General features: G+C 26.5%; 1 protein-coding gene across 1 annotated transcript; it reads right to left on the minus strand.

Moving 5' to 3' along the window:
- Window positions 1–12,208: 12,208 nt before the first annotated feature.
- On the minus strand, window positions 12,209–13,783 carry LOC8267787 (non-specific lipid transfer protein GPI-anchored 6). Its single transcript, XM_048378810.1, has 3 exons — window positions 13,375–13,783; window positions 12,705–12,806; window positions 12,209–12,572 (listed from the first exon to the last, which is right to left on the minus strand). Exons 1-3 carry the CDS (start codon window positions 13,697–13,699, stop codon window positions 12,442–12,444), a joined length of 558 nt encoding a protein of 185 aa, XP_048234767.1. The 5' UTR covers window positions 13,700–13,783; the 3' UTR covers window positions 12,209–12,441.
- Window positions 13,784–14,492: the final 709 nt, after the last annotated feature.

Consider the following 14,492-nt stretch of genomic DNA (forward strand, 5'->3'; position numbering starts at 1 on the left):
GCATGATTTTTAGTTGAGTTTGTTAGCTGGTGTCCTAGTCTTTAAGAGCAAATCAGATATATTATTGTGCTTACATATAATTAGGGAGATAGTTGTTAGTGGATTAGTTGAGTCATAATATATCTCTAAAATCTGTTATGGTTTAGCCTATAAAAGGGCTTATGTTTAGTCAATAAAATGATGTCAATATATTAGCCTTACCGGATAAAATAAATTTCTGCAATTCCTATTAACAGTAAATTATTTTTTCTTTGTCTTGCTGTTTATTCTGATAACCAAGCTCTTCCAACTAAATCAGCTTTTCGAATGGGTATCTAGGTAGATGGTTATTGCAAGCCGTGTACGACCTATCTAGAAAATGACATACATCTCTTCAAGGAATGTAAATTTGCTATTAATGTTTGGAATAACTGTTCTTTCTCTGTTCCTATACCTAATGTGAATTGTTCGGTTATTACCTAGTTTCAACTCCTTCGAAATACTCTCTCCATGGAAATTGTTAGTGATGTGACGATGGTGGCGTGGTGCATTTGGATATGGCTATGTCAATGATGGCAGAGTTCTTACACGCTAATTCTTCGTTTCACAGCCGGTACTCCAACTCCTCGATGTGCAGAATGGCATCCCCCACCAGACAAGGCGTTGGACTGAGGTGTGTAATTCGAAATATTAAGGAAGCAACAACTATGAAGAGGGTAAAAGACTGTCTTCCAGCTGATTTGGCAGAAGCAAAAGGCATATTATTTGCGATCAAGGTGGCCAGTAAACTCGGTTGTCCTTCTATCATATACGAGGATGATAATTTGGGTCTAATCCAGGCCATTTCCCCAAAACGGGTTGATATTAACTACTGTGGCTCCACTGTTCTGGAGATTCTTGCTGCTTTAGATTGCTTTTCTAATGCTTCGGTTGAATTTGTTCCTAGAACAGCTACTAGGGTGGCACATATTATGGCAAAACAGTCTTAATTCCTTTCCTTTGTTTGTAATGTCCAATCTGGCCACTGTTACCACTGAATAAAATCAGTTATGGTATCTTCTTAAAAAAGAATATCAAGAATACGTAATCTTTTTAGCGATTAAGGCAAACTCATAAGTTAATTTTATAATAAAAAATGAGACCAAAGCATTTCCCAAGTGCAAAATTTGTCAACAAATACTTTAATTTGTGTCTTACTTCGATAAACTTTATACTATAGGCTAAATTTAATAAAAATGTTAAAGTAGAAGCTTCCGTTAGCCAATTAAGCCTTTTTATCATTTAATATTTGTTTGTAAAATAAATTACTTTTATTGACTGTTCTACTCATATATTCTTCAATAAATATAATAAGAGATATTAAGAAATTGTAATTTAATCCAAACTATTTAAAAATAAAAAGAAATTTATTTTCTATCTGATGATAATTTATTGCCCTAAAAAATAGTATAATACTTTATTTCTGTTAAAAAATAAGTTATCATTTTAATATTATGTTTAAATATATATATATATATATATATATATACACTCATACATATATTCTGTTTAGATAACATTGTTCTTTTAGTATTTTTTATTTCAAGCCATTTTAATGCTGCTGCTTGAATAAATTCCAGATTTTGTCAGTTAAGGCTCTCTCTCTCTCTCTCTCTCTCTCTCTCTCTCTATATATATATATATATATATATATATACATACTTGCAAGAAGTTGAGTTTTGATACCAAATGGAATAAGGCATAAGTGATTTATATTCCTTAAAGATTCTTTCATGAATGGTCTAATTAGCTCTTCATTATTGATTAGGATTCTTTAATTTATAGACTCTCATTGAAGCATGACATGGCACCTACTTAGCACATTTTACATTATCACTATATGATAATATAAAAAAGAAATTGAAGATTGATTAAACATTTGAATAATTCATAAAATTATATTTGTTTGGTTTAATCAATATAATAAATTAAAGAAAAACGTTAATTAGCTAATTTATATAATAGGTTAGTCGTTGATAAAAAAAAAATGTTTAATCAATATAATAAATTAAAGAAAAACGTTAATTAGCTAATTTATATAATAGGTTAGTCGTTGATAAAAAAAAATATAGTGGGCATAAAAACTTGATTTTGACTCTTTGTCTTTCTCCAAATAAAGTAAAACATTTATACAATGATACTGTATCTATATATGAATAATTTTTATATAATTATAAAAAGAAATAAGCTCTACATTGTAATAAATTATAATTTAAAAAAAATTATAAATACCAGAAATAGTACACTTAATATTAATTATACGATATCTTAAAGTCTATTTTAAAAATATCAATGCTTTTAATAATAATAATATTAGTAATAATTAATAAAAAAAAATTTGTTTAAATTAATTTTAGTTTTTATTTAAATTAATTTTACTTTATTTTTATTTGATTTAATTGAGATGATTTAAATAGAATTTTAATGCTAGACAAAATAACTGAGTTATTTTCTATATCTAATTAATTGATTTTTTTAAGAAATTAATTAAGTAAATTTTTTGGAGAATAAATTATTTTTGGTCACTTAATTTTCTCCCAATATGAAAATATGAATTAAATATTATATTTAAAAATTATGGAAGAATTAGTAAATAATATTTTTATAAAATAATTGTTGGGGAAATGAAAAATTTTAATTAGCAAATGGTGCTAATTTTAATTGAAAAATAGCTAGCAAAATTGATTAATTAAGTTAATTAAGGGTTAGGATTAAATTAATAATTAATTTTGAAATAAGGACTAAAACTATAATTTTATTAATATGGAGTTTTAATGAAAATTTGTATGTTTGGTATTTTTGTAATTAAAATTTTCAGTAAGGCTATTTTGGTAATTTCACATTTAAAAGCAAGGGTAAATAAGTAATTCCATATTTTTAATAATTTTAATTTTGGCCCAAATTAAATAGCCAGGGGCTTAATTGGAAAGCTAAAGATAAGTTTAAGGGTTAATCAGAAATTTTGCAGGGCGAAATTGTCAGTAATTAAAAAGTTGAGGGATTAAATGGTAAAAAAGAAAAGTTTAGGGACTAAATGTTGGTATCGAGAAGAAGAAAAGGAGAAGGAGATTGGAGAGAGGGAAGACCGAGCAGGGGAAGGCTGCGTCGATGGCCGGCCCGGCGTCGGCAAGCGGCGTGACAGCGTCAACGATGAAAAAAAAAAGAAAAAGAAAAGAGAGAGGTGTCGGGGGCTTCCTTTTAGGACCAGCAGCAAAGCAAATGGTGATTGAAGTTGGAAATTCACGGTGGAGAGAGAAAATGGGGGGCAACCGGAGTTCTTAGACTTTTCCGGTGAGTTCCGACGAGAGATGATGGATCAGAGGACATATCCGGACTCCCTCAGCTCAAGCTTTCTAATGTCACCAATTTTGTGGCGATCGAACTCCGTTTGAAAATCGACGGTCAAAATCGTCCGTAAATCTCTTTGTGTGATCGGGGGTCGGACCGGAAGATCGAAAGCTGGAATCGTCATCAGCGCGTTGTCTCGAGTCCGTTAGCACGTTTGGATCGTCGATCAGACTCTAGCGGCTGGAGGCGAGTCGACCGAGTGATCAAGCGTTTCGGCAATTCTCTGGCCTGTAGATTTTAGAGTTTATTAATGAAAATTATGTGTTTAATTGTTGTGTTGAATATTAGAAAAATTATGTGAGGTTTATTAGTTAAAATAATTGTCTGACTGTCTGTCAGTTATTGTAATTTGTACTGTGTGGCGGAGTTAGGAAAAATAATGTAGTGTGGTGGCCCAACTCCAGTTAAATAAATTGTTGGAATATTCGAAGTATTTTTTGGCAAGTCCTAGACCCGTAATACAAGGGGTAGACATTCGTGTTTAGGGGAGGTTCTGCATAATTTTTGGTAGAATTTACCAGAGTCAAAACTCTTAGACAGTTAGTCGTAAGAGTCTAGACCTAGGTTAATTGTCAAATGTTTTACTTGTTCTGATTGAATTTTCCTGTGATTAGATGAATCCATCTGTTCGACTCGCTCCACCCGAGACATCGGAGTAGAGCTAGAAGGTCGTCAGAACTGTGAGTTAAAGTCATATATCTGCTATACTTGTGTGTCATGCTAAGTTTTACATAAGCAATTTTGATTAAATAGTTTAAGATTTTAATTATTTATTTAATTACTATTTATATATGTTTCATTTTTTGCATTATGGCTTTTGTGATTATTGATAGGTCGGGAAGATACGGCAGTAGAACATGCCACCTTATAAGCTACATCAGGACTGCGTGTCCATCGGTATGAATCTGAGGCCATAAGTAAAAAAAAAAAAAAAAAGTTTAGGGCTTGCCCTGGTCAAGCATTGCTCTCTGGGCTGAGTAGAGTGAGTTTGTCGGAGTAAATGTCTCTAGTCGAGTATTGCTCTCTGGGCGCTGGCTTATTTGGAAACTTAAGTGACCAGACTAGACTTAAGGACCATGGTCGAGCTTCGCTCTCTAGGCACCAGTCTTATTGGAGTAAGAGAGCTGAAAGGCTAAGACTGTTAATGATAATTAAGTGACCGAACTATATTAAGGATCATGGTCGAGCTTCGCTCTCTAGACGTCAGTTCTGTTGGAATGAGAGAGTCGAGACTGTTAGTGATGGGGCTAAGGTTCTACTGAGGTACTATGTCCCGTGGTATGAAATAAAATTTATTTTATTTTATTTTATAGAAGCATAGCATGATACGTATTTTATTTTTAATTAAACAAATATTTTATTGAAGTATTTATATTCGTTTTGGAATATATGATTTTAACTCACTCTCGAGACTGACAGTTTCAATTTCATTGTTTTTAGGTGTGGTTAGTTTTCAGCAGTTCTTTTCTCTAGCAGCCCGACTACTTCATCTTCGGGTTGGTTGTAACTGAATTCATTGGTATGTTAACTTTTAAAATTCTAGATTCTCCACAGTAAAAATTTTAGACTTATCAGTTTGTAATTTTATGTAAATTCAGATCTTGCTTAATTATATTGGCAGACCGAATTAAATATGTAGAATTTGATGTTAAGGTTAACTACGAATCAGTGCTTTGGATTGAGTCCGAGTTTCAATTTGATTGATTTGATGATAGTAAGGCTTACTACGGGATTCAGTGGCCTTAAGCCTGCCAATTTTCTAGTGCCGGTCATGGACCCACAGATCGAGTCGTGACAACTGACATTCATACAAAAATTTCAAAAATATCAGATTCCTATTCTATCACAAAAATCATCAAAACAAATAAGAAATCAGCAAAGATTCAATAAAAGCAAATAAAATAATTAGTTGACCGATAGAGTATTATTTTAGAGAATAATTGTGAATCCAAAATCGGCAACTACATTTAAAGAAAACTAGAAAAAAAAGATAAATTTTAGATCTTTAAAATTAAATTATAAATCACATAATATTGTTTTGTTTCTTTTAAAATTTTTATTTGTTTTGACCGATTTTATACTAATATTAATGAGATCGATATATTTATAGGATCTAGAAATTAATTACTAGATTCAAGTTGATTTAAGAATATTAAATTTTTTTTTTAAAAGTAAAAGATAAATTCAGAAATTTTATTGATCCGTGGTATAAAATTATAATATAATAAAATTTAAATACATTAAAATAATTAATCCTAATAAAATTTTAATTCTTTTAAATATGTATTTTTCGAAACAGGAGATTTGTGTCATTGGAAATATGAATAATCATTCAATATCAACATGTGGCAATGCCCCACGCATTAATTCACAGACAAAATAGTTACAAGGGAAAGGCATGGGCCAATTTCCCACACTGCAACGCCAAAAAAAGATAAACAATTAAAGGACTGCTACTGGGTGACTTCATGAATGTTCCAATGCTAAAGCAACGTTCGGTGACTGGTGACTGGTGACTGGTTATTGGTGATTGGTGACAGTAAAAGACAAAAGACAAGCAGTCCTATCATATAATTGCCCAATATTCTTGAATGAGTTAAAGCCGATAAGTATGAGTTCAGAATATTATTGTTTAGTTGAACCGATTTATTTGTTAAAGATGATTTAAAACAATAGAAATTAGTTTTTTTATGAAAGAATATTTTTATTGTTATTTACATATTGAAGTAATGAGATTTTTTTATAAAATTATTTTTTTAAGTTTTAGATTTATTTTATTTTATATTTATTTATATTTTTATTATTTTATTAACATAAAAAATAATTAAAATAGAAAATAAATATTAAAATCATCGTTTCAACTAAAAAGTAATACATATAAATTTTCATGCTATTAGTATCAAAAAATAAAACAGTGACTATAAAAATTATAAAATTATATAATTAGTTTTATAATTAATTAAAAGAAAGACAGTCAAGTATAAAAATAATAAAATGTACTAAGATATTAATTTTATATTATTATTTATTTTAAAATATTTATTACTTCATAATATAGTATAATTTATTTTTAAGAAAACTATGAAATTCTCATAAAATTTATGATAAATATGATTGTTATTTGATTTAAATTATGAAGGTTTATGAGTGTAAAATAATTTATAAATTAAAATATAATAAATAATTAAGTTATAAAAAATAGTTACTATAAAAGCTATTTTCTTTTTGAGAATCCAAAAAAAATGTACTACGAATGCTTCATAATTTAATATTTTAATTTAGAAAGATATTTATTTAAGATTTTAATTTAATAAATAAATAAGATATAGAAAGCATCTCTCGATTTTAATATTGCTATTTTCGTATTTGTTATTTTTCTATCTTAAACAATAATTGATCAACTATTAATTAGGTAATATTTTAAAAGAATGATTAAACTGTTTTTTAATAGTACTATTCGAATTAAATGCAGTGTAATTATCTTTCACTTTTAATAAAAATAGAATTAAAGTCTTATTAGATTCTTTAAATAATAGATATTTAAAAAAAATTTAAAAAAATGTCATTTAGAGAACAGAGAGAGTATTAGATTATCATATTTTTAATAATCATTTTTAATTTTAATATTTGAATTTCATCAAATTATTATATTATTTTATTAAAAATAAATGTTAAGTATGAATAAAATATCTAAAATAATTTTAATAAATTGATATTTTAATATTTTTGAGTTTTATCAAATTGTAATGGTAGATTTCTTTTGCTTTAATATTATGCTAAACTAATACATTTTTTAATTAAAAATAAATATAAATTAATAAACATCATTATTATTATTATTATTATTATATTAATATCTCATTATAGTTAACTATATAATTTATATATAACTTTTCTAGAATTTATTAATATATATCAAAAGAATAGGGTATAAAATTAATTTTAATATTTGTAACCTTTTTTAATATTTATTAACTTTGATTAACTATACAAAATATTTATTAATATAGAAATATTTCATCTATAAATTAGACCTATTTGGCATCAAATTTATAGAAATTGATAAAAATTAATATGAATATGATCATTCTCACACTTTTTATTCTCTTTGTTGTAGGTTTGAGCAAAAAAAAAAAAAATCCAGCAAAAAGGGTGTGAAAGAAAAGATGAGCAAGAAGAGTTAAGGACGCATCAAGAACTCAAGATCTTTATGTGATTAAGCGTTTAATATGGACCATGTCAGATTATGCACAAAAACATGGTCCATGTCACTATAAAGAAAAGCTTCTATTTTATGACATAGTCCATGTCATTTAGGACAGCTTTGCAGTGGGCCAAAAGTTGAAAATACATAGGCAGCAATAAAGGGCATATAAATACCTATTATTTATACAATTAGATCATAAAAGTAAGACCTAGAGCTGTCAAAGGCATTAAAACTCTAGAATATACACCAAAAACAAAGTTTCTTAGAGGTTTTTGTTTTGGGTAAAGATTTCAAAGTTTTGAGAAGAGGATTGGAAGGGAAAAATATTAATCTAAAGTCTTTGCAAATAGAGCTGAAGAAACATTGCTTTCTACTCTTAGTTTCATTTCATTTCAATTATTGAATCTTTCATTTTTTTGTTCTCTCAAGCTTGTAATAACTTTGGATACTTTGATTTCTTTCTTTTTAATTATACTGTTGGGAATGAATAACTAAATCATTATTATGGCTATGATTTAACTTTGTGAATATTGGATTTTGATTTGAGCTTAATTAATTTAAAATTTTTTATTTTATATTTAATATTTTTTATTATAATTGTTATTCTCTTTTGTTTTGCCAATAGAAATGTATTTTTGTTTATGTTGTGAATTGAGAGATTTGTTCACAAAATGCTTGATAAATTACTTGTCTTAGGAGTTTGCTAGGTAGAGATGCCTCTTAGATCCAAGTGTCACTCTTTTGTCTAATTGTACATTGTGAGCTTTTAAGATTTATGTTAGGTGAATATATGAGAATTTCTTTCACGAGAATGAGTGAATCCTTTAAAGATTAAAGGTAAGAGTTAATCACTTAAAGATAAAAGATTAATTTAGCTAATTTAGGTGAGTGGAGTATAACATTTTAGATTCTTTTAATTAGTTCAATCAAACCTAATAGAATCTAAGTGAGATCAAAAACTCTAGTAATCTTTTCACTTAAATTTTTCTTTTTATTTTAACTAGCTAGAATATAATTTAATAGTTTAAAATAGTGCTAAAGTTAATTTTTATTTTCTTTTAATCTATTATCGATTGTAGATATTAGTTAGCTGATTAATTTCAATACTCATAAACTCAATCCTCATTGGATGCTATTCTACTTTTATTTTATTATTTTTGTGGAATTCATATGTTTGCGGGAATTTCACAACAATTATCTTATAAATTATTTTTATTTAATTTATGTAATCTATTTCAGGATATATTTTAATTTTTTAATTTTATTAATAATTTATAACTTTAATTTTTTAATATTAAAATAATTGATTATTAAATATAAAAGTGATTAATATTTATTTAATAAATTTTTTATTTTTATTCTAAAAGATCTAATATATTGTAAATTTGAGTTGATTGGTTTAGAATTTTTTAAAAAGTCTATTAAAATTAATTATTATAAATAGAGAAAACTATTAATATAATTTAACAAACTTTAGAGATGTTAAAGTCCCTTATTTATAATAATAGAATTGATATTTTAAATAAAAGTTATGATTAACTAACGAGAAAATCTAACAGAATAAAATAATTAATTAAATTTGTTAAATGAAAGAAATGCTAAAATTATTTATTAAGATTATAAAAATATAATATGATAAAATTCAAAAACATTAAAATAATTAACTCAAAATTCAATTAAAAGAAGATTGAAATTATCTTATTTATGAAAATATATAAATTCAAATCTTTTATAAAGAAGCAAATATAATATTGTGAAACAATATTTACAGAGAAAAAAAATTAAAACTTTTAAGAAACTAAGGGAGGATACGGCCATCCTTAGCCTCTTGACTCGGTCATTGTTATAAATAAAGCATTAAATACAAAATGTAAGAAAATGAAACCTTAATGAAGCTGAAATGGTGAATGATAAAAATCCTTTCATAATATCTTTATGGCCTAAATAAAAATTAAATAATGAATATTATACTTTTTAATAATTCTATCTAATTTTTTCAAGATTTAAAATAAATATTTATTTTTTTAATTTATTTTTAAAAATATTTTTCAATGACAATTTTTAAAGTTTTAAAGTAAGAAAAGATATAAAAAATTGGTTGTGCTTATTAAAAAAATAATAATTATGAATCAGAAAAAATAATTTATCATAGACTTAATAATATAACGATTAAAAATTTCACATATGTGCGTCTTTTCACATATTTTACATCTAAATATAATTAATTTTTTATTAACTCACTAATTTTTATATTAACAAGAATAATTAACTGAACATATCATTTTTCTCATTGTAATATTTTAAGAATTATTATGGAAAAGTATTTTTTAAAATAAATTAAAAAATAATTATTTGTTTTAAAATTTTAAAATAATTTGATAAAATTGTTAAAAAATATAAAATTTAGAATTTAATTAGTAATTAGATATATTGTTAAGATCAAACTTCGATCCTATTTTCCCTATAGTAAATTAAATACTCTCTTAAAAAATATAAAATTAACAATGTATTTTATTATAGTATCTCAATGTTTAAGTAAAATAATATCTAGTATTTCTTCAATCTTTTATCTTGCAATATTTTAAAAAGTTGTTTTCTTTTAGAATCCAGGGACTAGATTTAATCTAGAAAAAATGTATGACTATTTTAAAAGTGAATACTCAAATTCAAATTCAATTCTAAAATAATACACCTCTTTGATTTTATCTGATAACAATACCTACTTAAAAACTCTATGAGAATGGGACCCTTTGCTAATTGTTTTAGTGTTTGGCAACCTTAATTATCAACAATTAATTAGGCTCCGTCTTGGAAATTCAATTTAGGCTAGAAAAATAAAAGGAAAAATTACTATTATCCCCTTGAGAATTGCTATAATTTACAATTCCAACCCTGCATTTTCAAAGTGAATTAATAACCGCTTAATGTTTGTTTCCGTCAACTATTACCCCCTCTGTCTTTTTTTCTGTTAGTCGATTCGGTCAAATGACTTAATTATAACTAAAGTTTTAAATTTAGTCCTTAAACTTATTATTAGGTATCAATTTCATCCATACTTTAATCTTTATCAATTAATTTTGTTTTTAAAATGATTTAATTTTAATTTCTAGAAGAAATAATTAAAATTTATATTTTTAGGTTATATGATTTAATTACAACAAAAAGAAATCAAATCTACCCAAACAAATGCTACTAGTGATGGAGACCGAGCCAACCCAATAATAAAAAAGTAAATTTATTTTTTATTGAGGAGTTAAAAATGATTAAATTTTAGAATAATTTAATCTCAACCTTTTTAACAAAAATGATTAAATTAATATTTTTAACTCTGGTTATTATGAAACACGCTCTAAGCTTTAATTTAGTGTTTAAGAAAAAAATTGCTCTCCTTTTCCCATTTCATCATTTAAATAATTTTTTTTCTCACTTTATTTTTTATAATTACTTTCTCATATTTTCTTAGTGAAAAAACATACAATTAAATAAAATACTAATCATTATAAAAATAAAACTACACCACTTTATAAAATAACAAACCAAACAACGTTGCTCGATCGTCAACAACAACATCTCTCAGTCTCCGTCACTAGTAGCGTTGGTTTGGGTAGATTTTATATTTTTTTATTGTAATTAAATCAAAGAACCTAAAATATAAATCTTAATTATTTCTTCTATAAAGTAAAATTAAATAATTTTAAAAATAAAATTAATTGATAAAAATTAATGTTTGGAAGAAATTGATACTTAATTATAAGTTTAAGGACTAAATTGAAAATTTTAATTATTAATTAAGTCTTTTGAAAATGAAGGTTGGACTTGTAAATTATAGCAATTCACAAGAGGTAATAGTAATTTTCCCAAAACAAAATACAAATGAGGAAAGAGATGAACAAATTAGTACACGTGAATAACTTAGTAAAATTCAAAGGGAAAGTTTAAAAGATATATATTAGTGATTTAGCATATTTTTGAATTTAAATATATGTTTTTATAACAAATTAGTATACATTTGTCAGCAAAAGCCAATGTTTTATTATAACACTATAAATTCCTATTAATGTGGCCTCGTAGAATATCACTACAAATCTTGCTTTATGTGGATGAACAAAAAATTCATAAATTGATTTATTATGGGTAAAAAGATATTTATTTAAAATTAAAAAATGTTTGAAATTATAAGCATGATCTTGGATTTTAAAAGAAAACAATGCAGCACGAGTGTCATGTTAGACAAATGAAACCACATTAGCAAAATCTCAAAGTATTATATTAAAATAATATCTTACGAAAATATACATACTTAAAATTAAAAAGTATATAAAATCATATGTATATTTTTTATAATTCTTTTATCAACATTTGTAAACGATAAATATGTGAACTCGAACTAAAGATGTCTCTAATTCTTATATGTTAAATAACAATCAGATTATTTTTTTTATCAGCAAACTATAAAGAATTATTTATTCATCTTTAGAAAAAATTAAAAATATTCTTTTATCAAAATAATTTTCCATCCATAATGTTTTCCAGAAAGAGAGAAAGGAAAATACAACTTGGTGAACCTTTAATAATGGAGTGGAGTTGAGGGGAAGGATTTGTAACAAAATGGGAATTTGAGAAATGAGAATTCAATTTAGTAATTGTAGAACCCTCTAATTAAAAATGTAGTTGAAAATGTAATGACTGAACATAACATGACCCTAGTAAGAATAATTATTGACAACCCAAAACCAATTTCATACAACAACCCACCTAACAATTGGAAAGCTAGAGATTATAGAATAGAAGTTGTGCCATAATTTTTATAACATACAATTAGTCTTCAATCTGCAATCTTCATCCTCTTTAAAAAGCTCATTGAGATATCAAACACCAAAAGATATCAGAGCCCATAGCAAAAATCCACAAATGATCTCTCCTCCAACCCACTTAGAAGTCATTGCCATTTCACCTCCACTCTTTTCCTCTGCACTTGTTCCACTATTTGTTGAGTTCCCTTTAATGGAAATATGCAGAAGAATCAGATAATTTTTCTTCTTAATGGAGAAAAGGCATGTTAAATATAAACGAATCACCTCCACTATTTTCAAATATAAATGAACAAGGGCTAAAGAATCTCAAGTATTACCACTTGTAGCAACAGCGGTAGTAGTGCCATTCCCTCCGGTAACGTTTGCAAATCCTGCAAACACCTTAGCATCCGGCGAGCTTGGAGGCAAGTGTAGAAGATCTGAATCATACCTTTCATTAGGACAAAGAGTGTTTTTGCTTGTCTATACTTATTTCTATTCATCAATTTGATTAAGGACTACATATATACATATCATAAGATTTTTGTTTGTTGTATTGAATCTTTATAATTTTTATCTTTATTTTTATTAATGACTACTGGGTTCTAAAATAAAATGCAAAAATAAAATTAACAAGTTCAGTAAAATAAAATTAAAATATTAAGGACTTAGCAAATATACCTTTAATTATATGTCCAATTTGACCTATCAGTATGTGTTATTTACTGTTTTTGAACAACCGTTTCAACAATTAAAGTTAAGATTGTTGGAAATGTTCTAGAAAAGTAACATTTGTGTATCAAACAGAAGAGTTCAGAACACTAAATCTCTTAAAAATGTCATGAAGATATTTTAAAAATCTTAAAAAGTGTTTCTTATTTTGTAAATTTTAATAGTAAAATTTGCAAGCTAGAATGTTACACTCGCATGATAAAAAAGTTTTTAAAATCTTAATAAAAATCCTGTAAAGATGAACTGATTATGTGCTATGTGTTAATTTAGACATACCAATACATTCAGTGACATTAACAGGGGCATGGCAAGCAGCGGGAAGAAAAGCAGCAAGAGTGGCATTGAATTTGATGCCAAGGTCGGGGTTATCACGATCTTTTATAAGGACACACAGGCATTTCCTGCTCTTATCTAGCACTGACTTGAGCCCTGTGCAGCAGTCTAGAGTGGGGGTTTTCGCAGTTCCACCCACATATGGAAGACAGGTGGCCAGACCCACAAGCTGGTTTGCGCATTCTGCTCTGTCTTGCGCAAAATCTGAACTTCCACAACCGACTAGCATCAACAGCAGAATTGCCAGTGCCAGATCTTTTAAACCCATTTTCAGTTACGAAATACACAGTGAGAGAAAGAGAAAGAGAAAGAAAGAAAGGAAATGTGGTACAGGAAAGATGCCCACTAGGCTTTTTATGCTTTTGCTTGTGACTTCTTTTTGATTTTAGCGGAGATTAAATAAATAAAATATTAGATAGAATATTTCTATCACATCATTCATAAACTGTTAATTAGATGAACAATATAGATGGTTAATTATTAAAAAAAATAAAGATTAATATAAATCACCATAGAATTAACTTCATTTATATATGTGGTAGACAAAGTCCTGATAACAATTACTTGAAAGATAGTGGTTGATGAAAACATTAATAGTGATAGTAGTTATCATTGAGTCTTTTAGAGTTCACATGTCAAGAAGTTGAGTTGTCTTCCAAGTGGACAAGTAATGGTCAAATGAATCCCTATTATCCAGAATGCCTTAGTATTAAGTGCTGGTGTTTTCCTTACCAGGGGCTTTATGAGTAGGATGGGTCATGTACCCTCTTTGTTTTGTTACACTTCAAAATTTAATGATGAAATTAATTCTTAATTCTTATTTTACTTAAATGATTAATATCATTTTGTTAAATCTTTTATATATATATAAAATGGTAAAAATTCTGTAATTATATGGGTTCTTTTTTACTTTGACATAACCATAATTTTAGTTTTTACATCAAATGGACAGGAAAAAACTCGACTAAAGCGTTATTTTTATATCAAGTATTAATGTTTTAAAATTAATTTTTTAAAATTTGAACCATGATCGTTATAATTTAGTAAAAGCGCTTTAGATT

This window comes from Ricinus communis, chromosome 9, assembly GCF_019578655.1.
Source record: "Ricinus communis isolate WT05 ecotype wild-type chromosome 9, ASM1957865v1, whole genome shotgun sequence".
Taxonomy (NCBI): domain Eukaryota; kingdom Viridiplantae; phylum Streptophyta; class Magnoliopsida; order Malpighiales; family Euphorbiaceae; genus Ricinus; species Ricinus communis.

Coding starts and splice junctions, on each gene's coding strand:
- LOC8267787 (XM_048378810.1), bottom strand. CDS start 13,699: ATGGGTTTAAAAGATCTGGCACTGGCAATTCTGCTGTTGATGCTAGTC. Junction 12,807..13,374: donor TAATGTCACTGAATGTATTG/GTATGTCTAAAT, acceptor GGTATGATTCAG/ATCTTCTACACTTGCCTCCA. Junction 12,573..12,704: donor TACCGCTGTTGCTACAAGTG/GTAATACTTGAG, acceptor TTTCCATTAAAG/GGAACTCAACAAATAGTGGA.